The sequence below is a fragment of the Macaca nemestrina genome, chromosome 1 (assembly GCF_043159975.1).
Source record: "Macaca nemestrina isolate mMacNem1 chromosome 1, mMacNem.hap1, whole genome shotgun sequence".
Taxonomy (NCBI): domain Eukaryota; kingdom Metazoa; phylum Chordata; class Mammalia; order Primates; family Cercopithecidae; genus Macaca; species Macaca nemestrina.
In genome coordinates this window covers 104,540,865-104,561,061 of record NC_092125.1, presented here as the reverse complement: position 1 = coordinate 104,561,061, position 20,197 = coordinate 104,540,865, and the positions used below count along the sequence as shown (strand labels likewise).

Below are 20,197 nucleotides of genomic sequence, written 5' to 3'. Positions count from 1 at the left end.
GGATGGGCCGGCGGCCGCCCTCCCCGGAGGCCCGCGGCCCAGTCCCCCGCAGTTCAGCTGCCAGTCGGACCAGAAGAAGCCTGGCCTCCCCGGGGACCTCCCCCGGCCCCCGGACCGCAACTACCGGAGGGGCGGTGGTGGGGGGCGGGTCCGTGCAGGGCAGGGCAGGAGCACACAAGGAAGTGTTTCCGGGACAGAGGGCGGGCAAGATGGCGGCGCCCATGGAGCTGTTCTGCTGGTCAGGGGGTTGGGGGCTGCCGTCAGTGGACCTGGACAGCCTTGCCGTGCTGGTGAGGGGTGGCGCTGGCGCACTCTGTTGTGCCCTGATGACTGGGGAGGGGGCCGAACTAGCCAGGCATCCAAACTTTGCCGGGCTACTCAGCACGGGCGCAGTGGGGGAAACTGAGGCAGTCAAAGACGTGGGCTCAATGCCCTATGCTGTAGATTTCTAGGCTTAATGCAGCAATGAAAATAAGCCTGGTTGGGAGTTCAGGTGATGGGTTCTAGTCCTTGCTTATCCACTCACTGGCTGTGTGACCTTGCAGAGATCCTTTCTCTTTGGGCGTTTTTTCTCCATTTGCAGGTTTACTAGGCAGGACTCTCTCAGGGACCCACTCTAGCTTGGAATTCCTGCCTTCTCCTCAGCCCCCTTTTCCTCTTCCTCCTCACTTAACAGCATTTACTGAGCCTATTGTTTGTTGGACCAAACGACTCACAGCCAGGCTTTGTAGAAAGAGCTTAGCAATCAGACAGACTTCGTTTGCTTGATTTATTCATTGACTCCTTGCTTTAAAGAGCATCTATTAGATTTCTTCCAAATACTAAATATTGCCATGCAAAGATGAATAAAATATGTTCCCTCCCTTTGAGTTTACAGAAAGGCAGATAGGTAAGCAAATAAATATAGTAAAATATTCACGTATAAGTTAAAGTAGGAACAGATCATAGATACTGCCAAAGAGAAGGGCATGGTCAGTGCTTCCCAGAAGAGGGATACTGGTTAGGAAAAGCTTCTGAGGATAGATGTCCACCAGGTAGATGGCAAGGGAGGAGAAAGAGGAAAGGATTTTCCTGGCTGACCTGTAATCACGGACATGTCTATAATCTCTCTGAGCCCTGTGTTGCCCATTTGCAAATAGAAATGGTAGTGACTCCCCCTTTTTTTTTCAAGACTAAGATACTAAGTATAGGGAATGGCACATAAGGTATTCAATAAATGTTATTTCTCTTCTTGATACTGCTGTGGGGGCCACGGCCCTGCCTTTCTGACTTCTGCTTCCTTCCCTGCAGACCTATGCCAGATTTACTGGTGCACCACTGAAGGTACACAAGATCAGCAACCCCTGGCGGAGCCCTTCAGGTACCCAGTGTCCCTTGGGGGTAAGGAAGGGTATGTACAAGGGGAGAAGCAGGAGATAGGTAGGAATGTGTTGCAACTATGTATGAGTAGGCAGCTAAGGGTCTGGTTGGTAGGTGTACTTCTCTCTCAATATCAGGAACTCTGCCTGCCCTTCGGACCAGTCATGGAGAGGTCATCTCAGTTCCACACAAGATCATCACCCACCTTCGAAAAGAGGTAGGTGACTTGGATAGAGGGGGCTGCCAGTAAGACAAGTTCAGTCAATTCTGTACAATACACATTTATTGAGCACCAGATACATGCCATGCTAGATGGAGGTGACCCAGAGCATCAAGGAGCAATAGTCTGCTGGTGGAGACTATTGGTGACACACAGTGTCACTGTGATGTATTCAAGCAGTCAGCAAGAGATGAAGCTCAGGGCACTGTGGGGATATCCAGAGACACAGTACATTCTGCCTGTCAGGCAGGGAGGGAGAGGAGCACAGGCTGAAGGAGAGTAGAAGACAGCAGTTGGCCTCTGATGGTGGCACTGGAGAGAGATTTCTAAGGGCCACTTCCCTGTTACCAGGGACTAGGTTGGGCTAGATATGGGGCTCAGGATGAACAAGGCTTACAACCAGTTTGGAGAAGATGAAAGAGCATTACTAGAGGAGTGGGGAGGCCTAGGCTATGCTCTTTACTCTGCCATCGACTATGTGATCTTGGGCAGGCCACATAACCTGTCAGGGCTGGCACTCCCTTATTTGTAAAACTAGAGGGCTGGGCCAGCATGTTTTCCAAGGGTTCTTCTAGCATTGATGGTCAGGTTCCAAGAGGGAACACAGTGTCAGAAGTGGGACGCTCTTCCTCATTTCTAATTTCCCAAAGGTTAAGGACCTGGGGAATTAATTGAGAAGCCTGAAAAGAGAGGATCCAGATAAAAGACAAAGTTCCTGGCAGGGCCAGGGCCACTGCCCTGATTCCTTAGGTGTGAACAGAGCTTTTCCAGTTTCCAAAGTATTCTAAATTACTTCCTAACACAGGGGCATTGAGAGAAAGATTCTTACCCCCATTCCACACGGGAGAAACTGAGGCTCAGGGAGATTTAAGGATCATGCTCAAGAGGTTATCTGGGGACAAAGTTTACTCAGGATGTGGAGGGGGATGCTGAGGAGCAGGGACTGGAGCCTGGGAAGGTAGGGCAGGCTGAGACCTGGGGGTATGGGTGGAATGTGTATGTGGTAGTGGTGTCTGGGCCATGGAATGAAGTGGAATAAATAGCCAAGAGCTGGGCACTGAGGGAACCAGCTGGGGGGCCCTGGGCGTGGGTTCCCTGGATCCAGGGAGTGTGAGGATGGCTTTCCCTGGTTCCTGAGGCATGGACCAAGTCCCAGCCTGCATCTGAGCTCCGCTGTGCTAGCTTTGTGGTGTCTGGGTCGGGGAAGTTACCGTTAGAAAGTTGCCGTCAGCAGGCGTCCTTCCAGCTTTCCATGGAATTTCTGGGAGCTGCTCCTAGTTTGCGGCTGAGACTTCCCTCCTTCCCCGCATTGGGCGCTGGACCTTGACGGCCAGCAGGCTCCAAGGCCCAGGCTTTTTGCCAACAGCAACAGGCTACTGGCTGGGCCCAGGCAAGGGAGCCTTGGTAGGAAAAGTTCCTTGCTCTACCTCCACTACATTCAGGCCAGTGAGGGGGGTACCAGACAGGACTCCTTCCTCCCTGGTGAAGTGCCCCTGCAGCTCCTCAGTGTCCACACCATGGATATTTCCTCCACAGAAGTACAATGCTGATTATGATCTGTCAGCTCGGCAAGGGGCAGACACCCTGGCCTTCATGTCTCTCCTGGAGGAGAAGTTGCTCCCAGTGCTGGTGAGTGTGCCCAGACCTCCCAGCATCCATGGTTAGCAGGGGAGGGGTCGGGCACACATAGACCCACACAGAGACTCAGGACAGCATGGGGGTCAGAAGCCCACCCTGAATCAGACAGGTACACTGGCTCAGACCTGCCTGCTTCTTCCTGCCTACCCAATCCAGGTACATACTTTCTGGATAGACACCAAGAACTATGTGGAAGTGACCCGGAAGTGGTATGCAGAGGCTATGCCCTTTCCCCTCAACTTCTTCCTGCCTGGCCGCATGCAGCGGCAGTACATGGAACGGCTAGAGCTGCTGAGTGGGGAGCACATGCCTGAGGACGAGGAAGAGCTGGAGAAGGAGGTAGCTCTGAGACCGGGGGCTGTTGTATGAGATGAGCCCCAAGGATGCTGGCCAGGAATGGGAGTGCTTAGGTGGGGAGGTGGAACTGTTCCCGCAGCTGCAAGCCTACCTGTGTCGTCCCTACAGCTGTACCGAGAGGCTCGCGAGTGTCTGACCCTGCTCTCTCAGCGTCTGGGCTCTCAAAAGTTCTTCTTTGGAGATGCGTGAGTCTGACTCCAACAGGATAATGGGTGGTTTGGGAGAAGATACAGGTTCTGATGGAGCAGCTGGGACTGGGGCTGGGGTGGGGTCAGGCTCTGGACAGGAGGTCCTTGGGATAGATACTGGTCCTGCTGCCAGTGGGGCTGTGTGTGGGGCCAGAGCCTTCTCAAAGGTACAAAAGGGTAGGGTGGGAGGGCAGCCAGGCACAGGAGGGGCCTGAAGAGCTGTGGGGCACTGAATGTGCCCTTTATGCAGCCCTGGGATAGAGTCCTATTCAGGGCCAGGCTGGCGCCACCTGGGGATCTCTCCCAATACCAGGTCTAGAACTGTGTGTCCTGTCCTTCCCTGATGGCCGCCTGCTGCCCAGAGCCCACCTCCCAGGGCTGACTCTTCCTCCAGCTCCATCTCTACCCCTTCTGCCTCAGTGCTTCTCCTCCATCCCACCCTTCTCTCTCTGCTCCAGCCCTGCCTCCTTGGACGCCTTCGTCTTTAGCTACTTGGCCCTGCTGCTGCAGGCAAAGCTGCCCAGTGGGAAGCTGCAGGCCCACCTGCGGGGGCTGCACAACCTCTGTGCCTATTGTACCCACATCCTCAGTCTCTACTTCCCCTGGGATGGAGGTAAGGGGCAGATGGGAGGGGCAGCCCTGGGGAGAGTGGGCAGGGATCTGAGAACTAGTTCCCCTAACTCACCTTCCTTCCTTGACCCTCAGCTGAGGTACCACCGCCACGCCAGACACCAGCAGGCCCAGAGACTGAGGAGGAGCCATACCGGCGCCGGAACCAGATCTTATCTGTGCTGGCAGGACTGGCAGCCATGGTGGGCTACGCCTTGCTCAGCGGCATTGTCTCCATCCAGCGGGCAACGCCTGCTCGAGCCCCAGGCACCCGGGCCCTGGGCATGGCTGAGGAGGATGAAGAGGAATGATTTGTCCTCACGCTCCCAGGACTGGTTTTTCTACTCTCGTGCATTCCAGAGGCCCCCGTGCCTCCTCTTTGTTGGTACAGCTGGACACGGGGTGCTGCCCCCCAGAATAAAGCCACTCACGCTGACTGGGCTCAAACATTTTCTCCTTTAAGAGCTGCCATTTTTCCTGGCTAGTCCCACAGGAACCATCTGGCTGCCTGGGCACACCTGCTGCTGCTTTAAGGCTTCTGCCCTGATGCTGACACTGCTGCTCCACGGGCCCAGTTCTGCATCTCCAGGAAACACAGTCTCCAGTTTTGGGCCTAGCTTTCCTAGTCTCTTCTTTTCCTTACCCTCACCCCTCATCTTGTGTTTGTACGACAGTGAGCTCACTCTAGGCCTGGGCCCAGGCCCAGTTTCCAAAGCAAGCAGCACACAGTGCACGTTCACATAAGCATGGGGGCTGGGGGGACACTGGGGCTTACTGGTCTTTTTCTAGGGGCCTCCAGCCCCTGGCAATACCTAGAGGGGAAAGTGAATCACCCAAACCACTGCCCTTGGGCTTATGTCGCTGTAAGCGCACCCTGGCCCTGCTGTGCCCTCTTTAGCCACAGACAGCGTGTGAGCTGACTCTGTCCTTTTAATGCCCAGGCTGAGCTTGAGTATCCACTCCATCACTGCAGACACCACAGGTAGGTATGAATGGAGTAGCCAGGTGAGATCGTCTCCAGGAAGCCCACGGCAGGATCCTTGATGGTAAGAGGCACATCCTTAGAGGAGCTAGGGAGTGGGGAGGAGAAGCTAAGAGTGTGATCCTGCCAAGGCCCCCGACCCTGTCTTCAGCCCACTTCCCAGACCCCACCGTTGCCCTCACCGGTTTAGCATGACCACAACGGTAGAGCCATCGGGATGCATCAGTGCCACTGTGTCCAGGTCGTTCTGACTGGCAACCAGCCCCACTCTCTGGGAGCCCTCAGGAATGAACTTGCTGAATGTGGGAACAGATGGTCAGAGTCCCTCGGGGTACCGCCCATGAAACCTTCATCTAAGAAGTCACCCACCCGCATACCCACCCCATAACTCCTGCAGAAGCTCTGCCCTGGGTCTCTAGACCTGGAGCCATGCTGCTGGGCACTGACCCTGCTTTTCTATATCGCAGTCCAGCCTCAGGCACTGGGGTTGTCTGTTGCTACCTAGTCACTTCCTGCCTCCATGGTGCAAAAGGGGATGGGTGTGCCTCTCCCGAGGTTCCACCCTAAACACCTTCCTGCTCCCTCATGGTGTAGAGTGATGTAAGCCATCTGACGTAGGAGATGATAAGCCTGATATGGAATGGGGGTGCCCGCCCTCCATTCACCTGAAGTGACCAAGGTGGTAGAACATGGGCTGTTTGTAAAACGTGTCCTTGGTGATGTCTACAATGACGGGACTGTCGACAAAATTACGCACCCAATTGGGTCCTCCTTCGGGGTTCAGGGCGAGGTTCCAGTCAGTCCAGCTGACCACATGGTACAGCAGGTTCTAGGGTAAGGACAAAGGCAAAGAGACAAAGGCTCAACACTGGGGGTCCCCAGAGACTGTAGGTAAGGGTCACATGAAGGAGAAGTGGCTGTGGGTAGCTCAGCCCTGTGGAAGATTGAGGCATCTCAAGGGGATCTGAGAAGTCTGAGGCAGGTGAAAGTGCCTTAGTAGTTGCAAAAGGGGCAGTGAGGTGTGCAGACCTGTGAAGGAAAGGCAAGACAGGGAATCATGGTTCCCCAGTTGCCCAAAAGGGCAGGCTAGCTGGGCAAAGCTGGACAGGAAAGGTCTGTCAGTCTTTGGTGAGACTACTAAGGGGTCTGAGGTGTGCTTTGCAGGAAGGCAGACTGGGGTGGCTTACCGTGATGATGCTGTGGCTGTACTGCATCCCTCGATCCCAGGAGCCTAGCCGCACACTCTGCTCCCAGAACTTGGAGCCCACACAGGCCTCTGAGGCAAAGAGCATGGTGTTGGGGAACAGGCGGTGTGTCTCCCCTAGGGTGGCTTTGGCTGGAGCCAGAAAGTCCAGGTACCAATGTACAGCAATGCCATGAACATACTTAGCTGCCTCTGGGTCTGTCAGTACCTGCAAAGGAAGAGCAAGTGACCCTGGACCTTGCACACAGGCTTCTGGAACTTCTGTTTCCTCTTGTAGGAATCCTGAAGATGGGTGGTGGGCAGAATGCCACTAGAGAAGTTTTGGGAGGGATTTTTTGTTTTTATTTTTGAGACAGGGTCTCACTCTGTCACACAGGCTGGAGTACAGTGGCACAATCACAGCTCACTGCAGCCTCAAATTCTAGAATCAACTAAACCTCCCGCCTTAGCCTCCAGAATAGTTGGGACTATAGGCGTGCCACCACCATACCCAGCTAACTTTTCTATTTTATTTTTATAGGGATGGGGTTTCACCATGTTTCCCAGGCTCATCTTGAACTCCTTAGGTCCACGTGATCCCCCACCTTGGGTTCCTAAAGAGCTGGGATTATAAGCATGAGCTACCACCCCAAGCCTAGAGAGGTTTAAAGTGACAATTGTGGGATCCATGGTGCCCTGGAGGTCCAGGGGAATGGTGCTCTAGGAATCCACAGTTGGGTAGAGAAATTGCTCTAAGTTTGGGAGCCAGTCATTTGGAGGCTAGATTTGAAGGTCAATGGAGCACCAAGGAAGTCTAGGCCTTATCACCTTTGCCCAGTGGGGCAGCAGCAAGCATTGGTCATCCAGCATGAGTAGGCGGACATTGTGGTGAGTACTGTTGGCGAGGGTAGAACCTAGGTCATGGGCAATGAAGTCTCGCTGATGTTCGGGGTGAAGCCCAGGCACTGGAAGGGGTATCCACTCAATAGCCCAGCAGAAGGCTCATTTTCAACTGTCACTGCCCAGAACTGTAACTTGTGCTCAGCATAGGCATCCAGGAACCTGGCAAGAGAAAGGTCATAAATGATCCGGCCAAGAAAGTGGACCAGACCGAGAGAACAGGAAGCCTGATGGAGTGGCCAAGACTGACGGGTCCAAGTCTGAAAGGCCCAGAAGGTAGAAAGGTGAGCTGAGGAGAGGCAGATCTGGAAGTGGAACCAGGTTGAGGGTTGGGACATAGATCAACGTGGCCAAAGGGGAGGCCAGTCCTGATCCCACAGCCTTGCTGATACCTTACTTCACAAAGTATCTGGCCCAGGTCTGGTGGTAGATGTCTCCGGGCTGTCCCTTGAGTGACACCTTCCCATTCCCTGCTCCACTGATCTTGAGCCTAGTGGGTGATGTCCAGGGGTTGGCAAGGAGTGAAACGGGACGCTGGGCCAACTACAGGGCTCGGTGAATCAGGGGTATCTAAAGACAAAGGTAGTGAAGAGAGAAGCACCCAGAGTTGGAACACATACTAGCCCAACCAGTGCATCCAGTTCAGCCATCAGCCCCCACCCTCCCACCCCCGAGACAAAATAGCAGGGGACAAAACGTCTCTACAAGCAGACCTACCCTACAGCTTCTCAACCCCCAGACATCAGGGCCATCAGGGCCTGAAAAAGCTAGAATGCCTACGTTGAGCTTGGTATCTTCCTCTGGGAGGCTGGAGTTGTGCAACTAGAAATCATCAGGGGTGTCTGCATAGGTGTAGGTGCGGATGGAGAAGTCACAGCTGGCCATGGGTTCCCGGATGATGTTATATCCAATTCCTACAGAAAAGGATGATCAAGATATGGTAGTCTGAGTCAATAGGAGAGTATGGGACTCTGCTTATCACTTGTCAGTCCTAATAGTGTCTGAGTCAGGGCCAAAGGGAACTTGGGCTCCTGGGTTGGAACCTGTGGAGGCTGGCACCTGGGTGAAATACAGGCCTTTCTGAGCCTGAGTCCATAAGCAGTTAGCAGATGATAGGCGGGGAAATCTTATTTCAGAGGGCATTAAAACGGGAACCAAATGTCAGGGATGGGCAGAAGTCAGGATCCAAAGAAAGGGCAAAGAAAAGTGTCAAAGGCACTGTCATCTTGTCCCCTTCCTCCTCATCTTCTTCAGAGAAGTACGATTTAAGTAGCAAATTTTGGGCAGGGGGTGACAGGGCAAGGATGTTGAGGGCAGCTGCATCTGTTATGGCCCCTCCAAATCCCTTCACTTTCTGGGACTTCTGTTCTGACTGCAGGGTCAGTAGCAGGCCCGAGGACATCCACAGGGAATAAGAGTCTCAGTTTCCAGGGGAGAAACTCCTTGATGATCACTGACACCGTTTGCCTCTAAGAGGACCCAGCCTGGCCCAGGGGGTGAAGGGTGTAATGTTTACCTGTGCCAGTGCAATTAGCCTGGATGGTCCCCTTACTCAGCTCCATCCAACGCCCACTGCTTCTGCTCTCAGCGGCTGAAGGTACCAAGGTCAGGAAAGGTCAGGGCGTCAAGAGAGTCACAGTATGTGGCATTGCAGACACAGACCACCAAGTTGTAGCTGAAGCTTTTAGGGATGCAGGGGCACCACCGGGGAGGGAGCATAAGCAGAGGTGAGGTCTGATGAGGATGTGGAGAACGGACACAGCTGCTCGGAGAGACGGAAGACGGTTTCAAAACTCCTCACCCCAAAGTTGGTCTCAGTCACTCAAAAGGATTTATTGAGCACCTATTAAGTCTACCACCAGAGTACTGGAAGGCTACCAAAGGACTACGAGGCAGAAGGGAGCCTCTGTGCTACCTCGCCACCGCCTTGACTCACTTACCTGATGCCCATGACACTGCCTGAAGTAGAAGCAATCCTGTGAGGCTGGCGGCCATGATGCTTACCCTACCCGAAGGCTTGAGACATTCCTGAGGACAGAATGAGGAGTGGCTGAAAAGCAAGCCCCTCTCCTCCCCTCAACTACTCTCCTGGGCAGAGTTTAGCTGCCTTTGGCTGCCCATGGCCTAGTCTCCTACATTCATTAGGACAAGGCCCACAGACACCTGGGTGCAGCTCTCCCTGCAACCTTTCTGATGACAACTCTCTGCCCACCCCAAATCAGGACGCTCCCCACCACTCTTCCCACCCATTTCAACTTCGACCCCTCCCTCCATCTGTGCCTTGCTCAAAGAGCCATGATGGCCCTGGATTCAAAGAGAGTCTGTCATTCACTGAATTCCAGTGCCAGGATTCCAGAAGCACTGTGACAATGCTGATTGGGAGCTCTCTCTTACCTCTGTGGAAAACTCCCATCACCTCAGGGTCATTGGATGAGGAGAAGACCACAGGGGTTCCAGAGTCTCTGAAGGATAGAGGATCCACTAAACAAAAACAAGGATGCAGGGACCTGCCATAGCTATAGGCACTAGGTTAGTCTTGCAGGTAATTCCGGCTTCCTGACATGGATGGGTCATGTGATGACTGGGAGAGTCACATGACACAGGAAGTGAGGGAATTGCAGGCATATTTCTAAAGGGCAATTGGCTTCCTCTGAGTTGTTACAGATTATACACCCTTTAAAATTCTGGAGGGTGACCGGGCGCCGTGGTTCAAGCCTGTAATCCCAGCAATTTGGGAGGCCGAGACGGGCGGATCACAAGGTCAGGAGATCGAGACCATCCTGGCTAACACGGTGAAACCCTGTCTCTACTAAAAAATACAAAAAATTAACGGGGCGAGGTGGCAGGCACCTGTAGTCCCAGCTACTCGGGAGGCTGAGGCAGGAGAATGGCGTAAACCCGGGAGGCAGAGCTTGCAGTGAGCCGAGATCCAGCCACTGCACTCCAGCCTGGGCGACAGAGCGAGACTCCGTCTCAAAAAATAAATAAATAAATAAATAAATAAACAAAAGACACAGTCTTTGCCCTGTAGAGGCGTATGAGGTATGGAAATCAGGCACGTAGTTATTTACAGGTAAAAACAGAAAAGGTAACAGGTGTGCATGGAGAGCTCTCTGAGATGAGGAGGGACCATCCCTGGGTGGGGAATTATCCAGGATGGCTTCACCTAGGAAAAAGTGAGGGGAGTTATTAGCCAGTGAAGTGTAGGGCGCAAGGAGAGTGGGACACCGACAGTGGGATGGCAGGACAGGAGGGAGGAAGTGGTCAGCATGGCTCCTCTGCAGCATCCCTCATTTAATCACTAAGGGCCTGGGAGAGTCACATGACACAGGCAGTGAGGCAATTGCAGCCATCTCTCTAAAGGGCAACTGGCTTCTAGATGTAGATTGTAATAACCATTTTTCCTTCCTCACAGGACAGGGAGGTTTGTAAAGTAATTCAGAAACCAGGAAGTGTTGTAAAAAGCCATATGCTCAGTGGACGTGAGAAGGAAGTTGTCCATGTCATTTGCCTCATGAACCACATCGAATGAGATTTAGTGGGAATGGCACACACAGTCATAACCAGACTAACCCCAGCTCTCACCCTATTTCCTCGCGTAGAAAATGGAGGCAATGCCACAACCTCAAAGGGGTCAGTGAGGTAAACACAGTGCCTGGCAACTTGGTAGGTGCCTGGGAACTATTTGTCTGTTGTTTGTATCTTTTTTTGTACAGTCTTAGTGAGACAGAAAGGTTGGAATCCTGGCTACACGATTTACTGGCTGTTTGACCTTCAATAAATCAAGCACTCTAAGCCTCTGTTTCATCTATAAAAGGGGAGTGATAATTCCTACCTCAGGAATTGTTGTGAGGTTTGAGTGTGATAATGTGTCTCTAGTGCACTGCTTGACACTAAACATTGCAACATGTTAGGCCTGTGTTCCTGGAGTTCCTTGAAGGAATGTCTTACTCATTCTAAATATCCTTGTAGACAGCCTGGCACAGGTGTAGCTGTCAAGTTGTAGAACTGAACTAGTTGCTTCACTATGTCAGTATCCACCCCTTCCAGACTTCCTGCTTTTCTTTTTTTTTTTTTTTTTGAGATGAAGTCTCACTCTGTTACCCAGTCTGGAGTGCAGTGGCCGATCTCAGCTCACTGCAACCTCTGCCTCCTGGGTTCAAGCAATTCTCCTGCCTCAGCCTTCCAAGTAGTTGGGACTACAGGCACGCACCACCATGCCTGGCTGATTTTTGTATTTTTAGTAGAGACGAGGCTTCACCATGTTAGCCAGGCTGGTCTCAACCTCCTGACCTCAGGTGATTCACACGCCTTGGCCTCCCAAAGGGCTGGGATTACAGGCATGAGCCACAGCGCCCAGCCTGACTTCTGCTTTTCAAGGAAACATTGCACAGGATTTGTTCTGGGTAGGGCAGGTAATTATCTAGTACCTTACTTCCCTCAAATTCATTCATCTCACAGATATTTCCTGAGCACATTCCACATTTGCCTTTCCTGCTTTAGTGAGTTTAGAAGTTAAATCGTCTCCTTCCTCTTTCCCTCTGTGTACAGTGAGTAAGCCTCTTCTGTTTTGGCCAGGTACTGAGCAACCTTTTTTTTTTTTTTTGAGACAAAGTCTCGCTCTGTTGCCCAGGCTGGAGTGCAGTGGCAGGATCTCAGCTCACTGCAAGCTCTGCCTCCTGGGTTCACGCCATTCTCCTGCCTCAGCCTCCTGAGTAGCTGGGACTACAGATGTCTGCCACCACGCCTGGCTAATTTTTTGTATTTTTAGTAGAGACGGGGTTTCACCGTGTTAGCCAGGATGGTCTCGATATCCTGACTTCGTGATCTGCCCGCCTCGGCCTCCCAAATTGCTGGGATTACAGGCATGAGCCACCACACCCAGTGGCTTAATTTTTGTATTTTTAGTAGGGATGGGGTTTCACCATGTTGGTCACGCTAGTCTTGAACTCCTGACCTCATGATCTGCCTACCTTGGTCTCCCAAGTGCTGGGATTACAGGTGTGAGCCACCGCGCCCGACCAATTTTTTTTTTTGAGACAGGGTCTCTATATGTTGCCCTGGCTGGGGTGCAGTGGCTTGATTTCGGCTCAGTGCAACCTCTGCCTCTTGGGCTCAAGCAGTCCTCCCACTTCAGCCTCCAGAGTAACTGGGACTACAGGCGCACACCACCACACCTGGCTAATTCCTGTTTTTTTTTTTTTTTTTGAAACAGAGTCTTGCTCTGTTGCCCAGGCTGGAGTGCAGTGGCGGGATCTCAGCTCACTGCAAGCTCCGCCTCCTGGGTTCACGCCATTCTCCTGCCTCAGCCACCTGAGTAGCTAGGACTACAGGCGTCTGCCACTACACCTGGCTAATTTTTTGTATCTTTAGTAGAGATGGGGTTTCACCGTGTTAGCCAGGATGGTCTCCATCTCCTGACCTCGTGATCTGCAGGCCTTGGCCTCCCAAAGTGTTGGGATTACAGGCGTGAGCCACCGCGCCCAGCCTAGTGTCTGTATTTTTTGTAGAGACAGGGTCTTGCTGTGTTGCGCAGATTGGTCTCAAACTCCTAAACTCAAAGGATCTCCTGCCTCGACTTTGCAAAGTGCGGGGATTACAGGCACAAGGCACCGTGCCCACCCCTCTTTTCCTTCTTTTTATACTTCATTTTGTAAAATTTTTCCAGGGTGGCTGGGCACAGTAGCTCATGCCTATAATCCCAGCACTTTGGGAGGCTGAGGCAGTGAATAACTTGAGGACAGGTGTTAATGGCCAACATAGCGAAATCCCATCTGAAATGAAAATACAAAAATTAGCTGGGAGTGGTGGTGCGCACCTGTAATCCCAGCTACTCGGGAAGCTGAGGTACGAGAATCACTTGAACCCAGGAGTCGGAGGTTGCAGTGACCCGAGATTGTGTCATTGCACTCCAGCCTGGGAGACAGAGTAACAGTCTGTTTCAAAAAAAAAAAAAAAAAAAATTCCAGGGTCAATATTATTTCACATTTCATATTTCCTGTACAATGTGATTTGTCCTTGAGGATATTCTATTTTCTTTTCTTTTCTTTTCTTTTTTTTTTTTTTGAGACGGAGTCTCGCTCTGTCGCCCAAGCTGGAGTGCAGTGGTGTGATCCTGGCTCACTGCAAGCTCCGCCTCCTGGGTTCACGCCATTCTCCTGCCTCAGCCTCCCGAGTAGCTGGAACTACAGGCGCCCGCCACCGCGCCCGGCTCATTTTTTGTATTTTTAGTAGAGACGGGGTTTCACCATGGTCTCGATCTCCTGACCTTGTGATCCGCCCGCCTCGGCCTCCCAAAGTGCTGGGATTACAGGCGTGAGCCACCGCGCCCGGCTCTATTTTATTTTCCAAATAAACTTAGTTTTCTTTGTTTTTTTTTTTTTTGAGACGGAGCCCCCTCTGTCGCCCAGGCTGGAGTGCAGTGGCTGGATCTCAGCTCACTGCAAGCTCTGCCTCCCAGGTTTAGGCCATTCTCCTGCCTCAGCCTCCCGAGTAGCTGGGACTACAGGCGCGTGCCACCTTGACGGCTCTTTTTTTTGTATTTTTTAGTAGAGATGGGGTTTCACCATGTTAGCCAGGATGGTCTCGATCTTCTGACCTCGTGATCCGCCCGTCTCGGCCTCCCAAAGTGCTGGGATTACAGGCTTGAGCCACCATGCCCGCCCATAAAGTTAGTTTTAATAAGGACTAATGTTTATTGTGTCAAAAACAAAATTACAACAAATTTAACAATCTCAACTGGATTTCTTTCTTTCTTCCTGCCTGCCTGCCTTCTTTCTTTTCTCCTCTTCCCTCCCCTCCCCTTCCCCTCTTCTCTTTTTTCTTTCTTTCCCTCCTTCCCTCCTTCCTCTCTTCCTCTCTTTTTTTCTTTTGATGGAGTATTGCTCTTTCACCCAGGCTGGAGTGCAGTGGTGTGATCTTGGCTCACTATAAACCCCGCCTCCGGGGTTCAAGCAATTCTCCTGCCTCAGCCTCCCTAGTAGCTGGGATTACAGACGCACACCACCACACCTGGCTGATTTTTGTATTTTTAGTCAAGACAGGGTTTCACCATGTTGGCCAGGTTTGTCTCAAACTCCTGACCTCAGGTGATCCACCCGCCTTCGCCTCCCAAAGTCCTGAGATTACAGGCATGAGCCACCATGCCCGGCCCTGATTGGGCTTTTTCTACAAAAAATTCTTGTGAAACTTTTCTGCAATATTTTATAATAAAGTCCTACTGATTTATATTTGATTTTATATTTGTTAGGTGAAATGAGTGAATTCTTCCTTGTACATGAATGTACTACACGTTGCAGAATGTCTACCTTTCCTGGGTTCCATCCACTAAATTCTCAAAGTGCCTCCTAATCATTGTCTCTATTAAAGATGCCCCACAAATTTCCAAAATGCTCCTAGGGTATGCCTGAGAGCCATTACCCTAGGTGCCTCTCCTCAAACACCTAGGCCTCACTGCAGTGGCCAATAGGGGCATACTAGGTGGCCACAATGACGTTTCTCTGTCCCCTTTGTATAACACTTGAAAAAGAGTTAGCTAAGTCCTGGTATGGTGGCTCATGCCTGTAACCCCATCATTTTAAGAAGTTGAGACAAGAGGATCCCTTGAGGTCAGGAGTTCAAGACCAGCCTGGGCAACACAGGGATACTCTGTCTTTACAAATATATATATATTTTGGTATAAAGGGGTCTCCAGTGGCCGGGCGTGGTGCTCATGCCTGTAATCCCAGCACTTTGGGAGGCTGAGGAGGGCGAATCACGAGGTCAGGAGATGGAGACCATCCTGGCTAACACAGTGAAACCCTGTCTCTACTAAACCCCATCTCTACTAAAAATACAAAAAATTAGCCAGGCATGGTGGTGGACCCCTGTAATCCTAGCTACTCGGGAGTCTGAGGCAGGATAATCGCTTGAACCCCAGAGTTAGAGGTTGCAGTGAGCCGAGATCACGCCACTGCACTCCAGCCTGGGTGACAGAGCAAGACTCTGTCTCAGAAAAACAAGCAAACAAAAAAAGACAGCTATATACCTAGGGAAGACATAAATATAAGTGAAAAGCAGAAGTACAAAAATAGTTCGGCTGACCCAGCAGCAATTTTGATCCCATCCCAGCGAGACCTGTCCTGGAGTGTAGGTCTGACTCAGATAGCAAACTCCAGCCCTTGCACACTGACAGGTATCATATCACAGGCTCCTAGGTCTTTAGGTCCCATGGAGAGTGCCCCTCCCAGTTCCACTGCTAGTTACTTCTATGGTCGGTGTTCAAGTCAAATAGACACTTGTTCATTCCAGAACATACTCATTAAGCACAGAGTAGGTGCTCAAAAAAGTACTTATTATACAGATGAATGAATGAACAACTACTACCGGTTAACCTAGAACCTGTCTTTTCAGCTCTAGTTATGTTATATTATTTTATTTTATTTTATTTTAAAGACAGGGTCTTGGCACAATCACAATTCACTGCAGCCTTGACCTCTTAGGCTCAATTGATCCTCCCACCTCAGCCTCCATAGTAGCTGGGACTACAGGCACATGCCACCATGCCAAACTAATTTTTGAATTTTTTTTTAGAGATGGGGTCTTGCTATGTTGCCCAGGCTGGTCTCGAATTCCTGAGGTCAAGCAATCCACCTGCCTCCGCCTCCCAAGGTGCTGGGATTATAGGCATGAGCCATCACTCAGCTCTAGTTTCTGGCCTGAGGGTATATTACGGTCTCTGATTACTGACACCAAAAATGATTTCACTCTTGGGTGGGACCTCTGCTGCCCCTTACCCACTAGGATGTGGATTTTTTTGGTTTGTTTTTGTCTTTTTTAAGACAGGGCCTCACACTATCATCCAGGCTGGAATGCAATGGTGTGATCCTGGCTCACTGTAGCCTCGACCACCTGGGCTCAAGGGATCCTCCCACCTTAGCCTCCTGAGTAGCTGGGACCAGAAGTGCGCACCACCACACCAAGCTAATTTTCTAACTTTTTGTAGAAACAGGTTGCCTAGACTGGTCTCGAACTCCTGAGCTCAAGCAATCTTCTTGCCTTGGTTTCCCGAAGTGCTGGAATTACAGGCGTGAGCCACCGAGTCTGACCTTAGGGTGACCTTAGGTCTTCCCATTGGATTCATGTGATTTACCAATGCTTCAACAGTAACCACAGCATTCACTGTACAGCCCATTGCAGATGGAAGGTCCTTGTACCTCTTATGCTCTCTTCTAATTTTTTGCAAGATAATAGTCCATCTTTCATGAGTGCTTGTTACATGCATTAGCCTGACAACTCTACATTACAGATAAGAAAACTAAGACTTAGAGAAGTTAAATATGTGACAGAGTGAAGCCTAAGTTCATATCTGTCCTAATCTAAATTCCAAGCGTTCTGAGTCATCAGGTCATACAGGCGGCCTCTCATATGCTTCAGGAATGCCTTTTCAGTCTTCCTTGAAGGTTGTAAACAGTTGCAAAGCAAATTTCATGGTTCCCGTTTCTTTGAAATCTCAAAGCTCTTCATTCAGCCAGGCATGGTCGCTGGAGACTGTATATTCAACCATTTGAGAGCATGAGGCGAGAGGATCTCTTGAGCCCAGGAGTTTGAGACGAACCTGGGCAACATAGGGAAAGCCCCGTCACCTAAAAAAATAAATAATACAACCAGCTCTTCATTTAGAGACAAGCACAAAATAGGTGCTCAATGTCTGTTGAATGAATGAGTTGTTACCAACCATACCCCACTATTCAAGGTCCTGCTTGTCAGTGTTTCAGGGAGTGTTCCTGGCAAAGGAGTGGTGAACTTCAGGAAGAATGATGCTGACTCTGAACACAATTAATTAATTAACTAATTATTGAGACAGAGTCTCCCTCTGTAGCCCAGGCTGGAGTGCAATGACGAGATCTCCGCTCACTGCAACCTCCTCCTCCCAGGTTCAAGCAATTCTCCTGCCTCAGCCTCCCAAGTAGCTGGGATTACAGGTGCCCGCCACTATGTCCAGAGAATGTTTTGTATTTTTAGTAGAGTCAGGGTTTCACCGTGTTGGTCAGGCTGGTCTCAAACATTTGACCTTAGGTGATTCACCCGCCTCGGCCTCCCAAAGTGCTGGGATTACAGGCGTGAGCCAGTGTGCCCAGCCTGAACACAATTATTATAGTCGAAGTGAGACCTAACAGAGGGACTTTGGTTGCAGCTACAGGAAATATGGATTCAAATACTGAACTGGGCTCAGTGGCTCACGCCTATAATCCTAGCACTTTGGGAGGCTAAGGTACTGTTACCAGGGGGTCCTTGCTCCCAGAGCTCCCAAGATGGTGGTGGGCCGCTTCCAAAATGGCGGCGGGCTACTTCCAAGATGGTGGCAAGCCCGTGTTCTATGACCTGGGGTTCTTGGCTTCACAGATTCCAAGGAATGGAATCTTGGGCCATGCAGTGAGTGTTATAGCTCTATTAGAAGCCGTGGGTCACAGAAGAGAACAGTGGAACCCAGTGACTAGTGTTCAGCTCGATTAGGACGAACCCAGGCACTTAGCTGAGGAGGAACAATGGCAAGCCTTTAGCCTGATCGGGAGCGGCAATGGGTGCCTCGCTGGATCAGGAGCACAGCAGACACCCTGCTGGATCCAGAGGAATGGAAGTCAGCGGCTGGTCTGCAATGCGGCAAACAGCAGTGGTGGATGGCAAGCGAAAGCTTAGCTCCAGCCATAACAAAACACGGACCAGAAGAGTGCAGTTGCAAGATTTAAAAGAGTGAAATAGAATGAAAACAGAACTCCCATATAACAGGAGGGAACCCAAAGGGGGTTGCCGCTGCCAGCTGGAATGCCTGGGTTTATATCCTGATCCTTGTCCCTCCTGCTGTGCTCTCAGGCAATAGATGATTGGCTATTTCTTTACCTCCTGTTTTTGCCTAATTAACATTTTAGTGAGCTCTCTGATTGGTCAGTTGTGGGCTAAGCTGCAAGCCCCCTGTTTAAAGGTGGATGCCCTCACCTTCCCCACTAGGCTTAGGGATTAGTCAGCCTAGGAAATCCGGCTAGTCCTGTCTCTCAGTAGGAGGACAGAGGAGCCCAAGAGTTCGAGACAAACCTGGCCAACATGGTAAAACGAAAAAATTAGGGAGGCGTGGTGGTGCACAACTGTAGTCTCAGCTGAGGTGGGAAGATCGCTTGAGTTGAGGTAGTGGAGGCTGCAGTGAGCTGTGTTCCTGCCACAGCCCTCCAGCCTGAGCAACAGAGCAAGACCCTGTCTCTAAATAAATAAATATAACAAAAATAAAACAAATACTGAGCCAGGTGTGGTGGCTCTTGCCTGTAATCTCAGCACTTTGGGAGGTTGAGATGGGCAGATCATTTGAAGTCAGGAGTTCGAGACCAGCCTGGACAACATTATGAAATCTCTACTAAAGGCCGGGCGTGGTGGTTCACGCCTGTAATCCCAGCACTTTGGGAGGCCACGGCGGGCGGATCACAAGGTCAGGAGATCGAGACCACCCTGGCTAACATGGTGAAACCCCGTCTCTACTAAAAATACAAAAATTAGCCGGGCATGGTGGCGGGCGCTTGTAGTTCCACTAACTTGGGAGGCTGAGGCAGGAGAATGGCATGAACTGGGAGGCGGAGCTTGCAGTAAGCCGAGATCGCGCCACTGCACTCCAGCCTGGGTGACAGAGCGAGACTCCATCTCAAAATAAATAAATAAATACATCTCTATACTAAAAATACAAAAATTAGCTGGGCCTGATGGCACGCACCTGTAATCCCTGCTACTCAGGAACTCAGGAGGCTGAGGCATAACTGCTGGAACCTGGAAGGCGGAGACTGCAGTGAGGCAAGATCACCCCATTGCTCTGGGTTGCAGTAAGCGGAGATCACATCACCTGGGAGACAGAGCAAGACTTCGTCTCAAAAAAAAAAAAAAGAGGCCGGGCGCGGTGGCTCAAGCCTGTAATCCCAGCACTTTGGGAGGCCGAGACGGGCGGATCACGAGGTCAGGAGATCGAGACCATCCTGGCTAACACAATGAAACCCCGTCTCCACTAAAAATACAAAAAAATTAGCCGGGCGTGGTGGCGGCGCCTGTAGTCCCAGCTACTCGGGAGGCTGAGGCAGGAGAATGGCGGGAACCCGGGAGGCGGAGCTTGCAGTGAGCCAAGATCGTGCCACTGCACTCCAGCCTGGGCGACAGAGCGAGACTCCGCCTCAAAAAAAAAAAAAAAAAAAAAAAAAAGAAAGAAAGAAAAATAAAATGAAAGCATAGAGAGTTCTGGAGCAGTGTGAGTGAGATGGATAGTGGTAAAAAGTGACCTTGGAGAAGGAAATTGGGAGGCCAGATTGTGTAGGGTCTTGGTGTAGCAGGATGAGCCACAGACAAAACTCCTCAGACACCGGATTAAAGAAGGAAGAGGTTTTTTATTCGGCCGGGAGTGTGGGCAGACTCGCGTCTTAAGATCTGAGCTCCCCGAGAAATACATACTTGGCCTTTTTAAAGGCTTACAACTTTAAGGGGTCCACTTGAAAGGGTCGTGATAAACCGAGCAAGCATGGGAAACGTGACTGGGGGCTACATGCATCAGCTAACAAAACAAAAAGTTTTACAATGATTTTTTCATACAGTGTCTGGAATTTACAGATAACATAAGTACTTTAGGCCGGGGTTGATGTTATTATTATTACTTTGTTTAACTCCTAGGGCCAGGTGGTGGTGCCAAGGTTGTCTGGCTATTTATCTTACTTTTGTTTCTCTCTCTTTTCTCCTGTCTTTGAACGAGGCAAGGTGGC

General features: G+C 50.9%; 1 protein-coding gene and 1 pseudogene across 1 annotated transcript; one reads left to right on the top strand and one right to left on the bottom strand.

Moving 5' to 3' along the window:
- Positions 1 to 2: 2 nt before the first annotated feature.
- On the top strand, positions 3 to 4,807 carry LOC105498005 (metaxin 1). The gene is made up of 8 exons (XM_071084278.1): positions 3 to 290; positions 1,291 to 1,360; positions 1,497 to 1,576; positions 3,116 to 3,208; positions 3,374 to 3,556; positions 3,683 to 3,759; positions 4,221 to 4,375; positions 4,468 to 4,807. Exons 1-8 carry the CDS (start codon positions 3 to 5, stop codon positions 4,680 to 4,682), a joined length of 1,161 nt encoding a protein of 386 aa, XP_070940379.1. The 3' UTR covers positions 4,683 to 4,807.
- Positions 4,808 to 4,813: 6 nt separating this feature from the next.
- Positions 4,814 to 9,013, bottom strand: LOC105498004 (lysosomal acid glucosylceramidase-like; annotated as a pseudogene).
- Between the last annotated feature and the right edge of the window lie 11,184 nt (positions 9,014 to 20,197).

Coding starts and splice junctions, on each gene's coding strand:
- LOC105498005 (XM_071084278.1), top strand. CDS start 3: ATGGGCCGGCGGCCGCCCTCCCCGGAGGCCCGCGGCCCAGTCCCCCGC. Junction 3,209..3,373: donor AGAAGTTGCTCCCAGTGCTG/GTGAGTGTGCCC, acceptor TACCCAATCCAG/GTACATACTTTCTGGATAGA. Junction 3,557..3,682: donor AGGAAGAGCTGGAGAAGGAG/GTAGCTCTGAGA, acceptor TCGTCCCTACAG/CTGTACCGAGAGGCTCGCGA.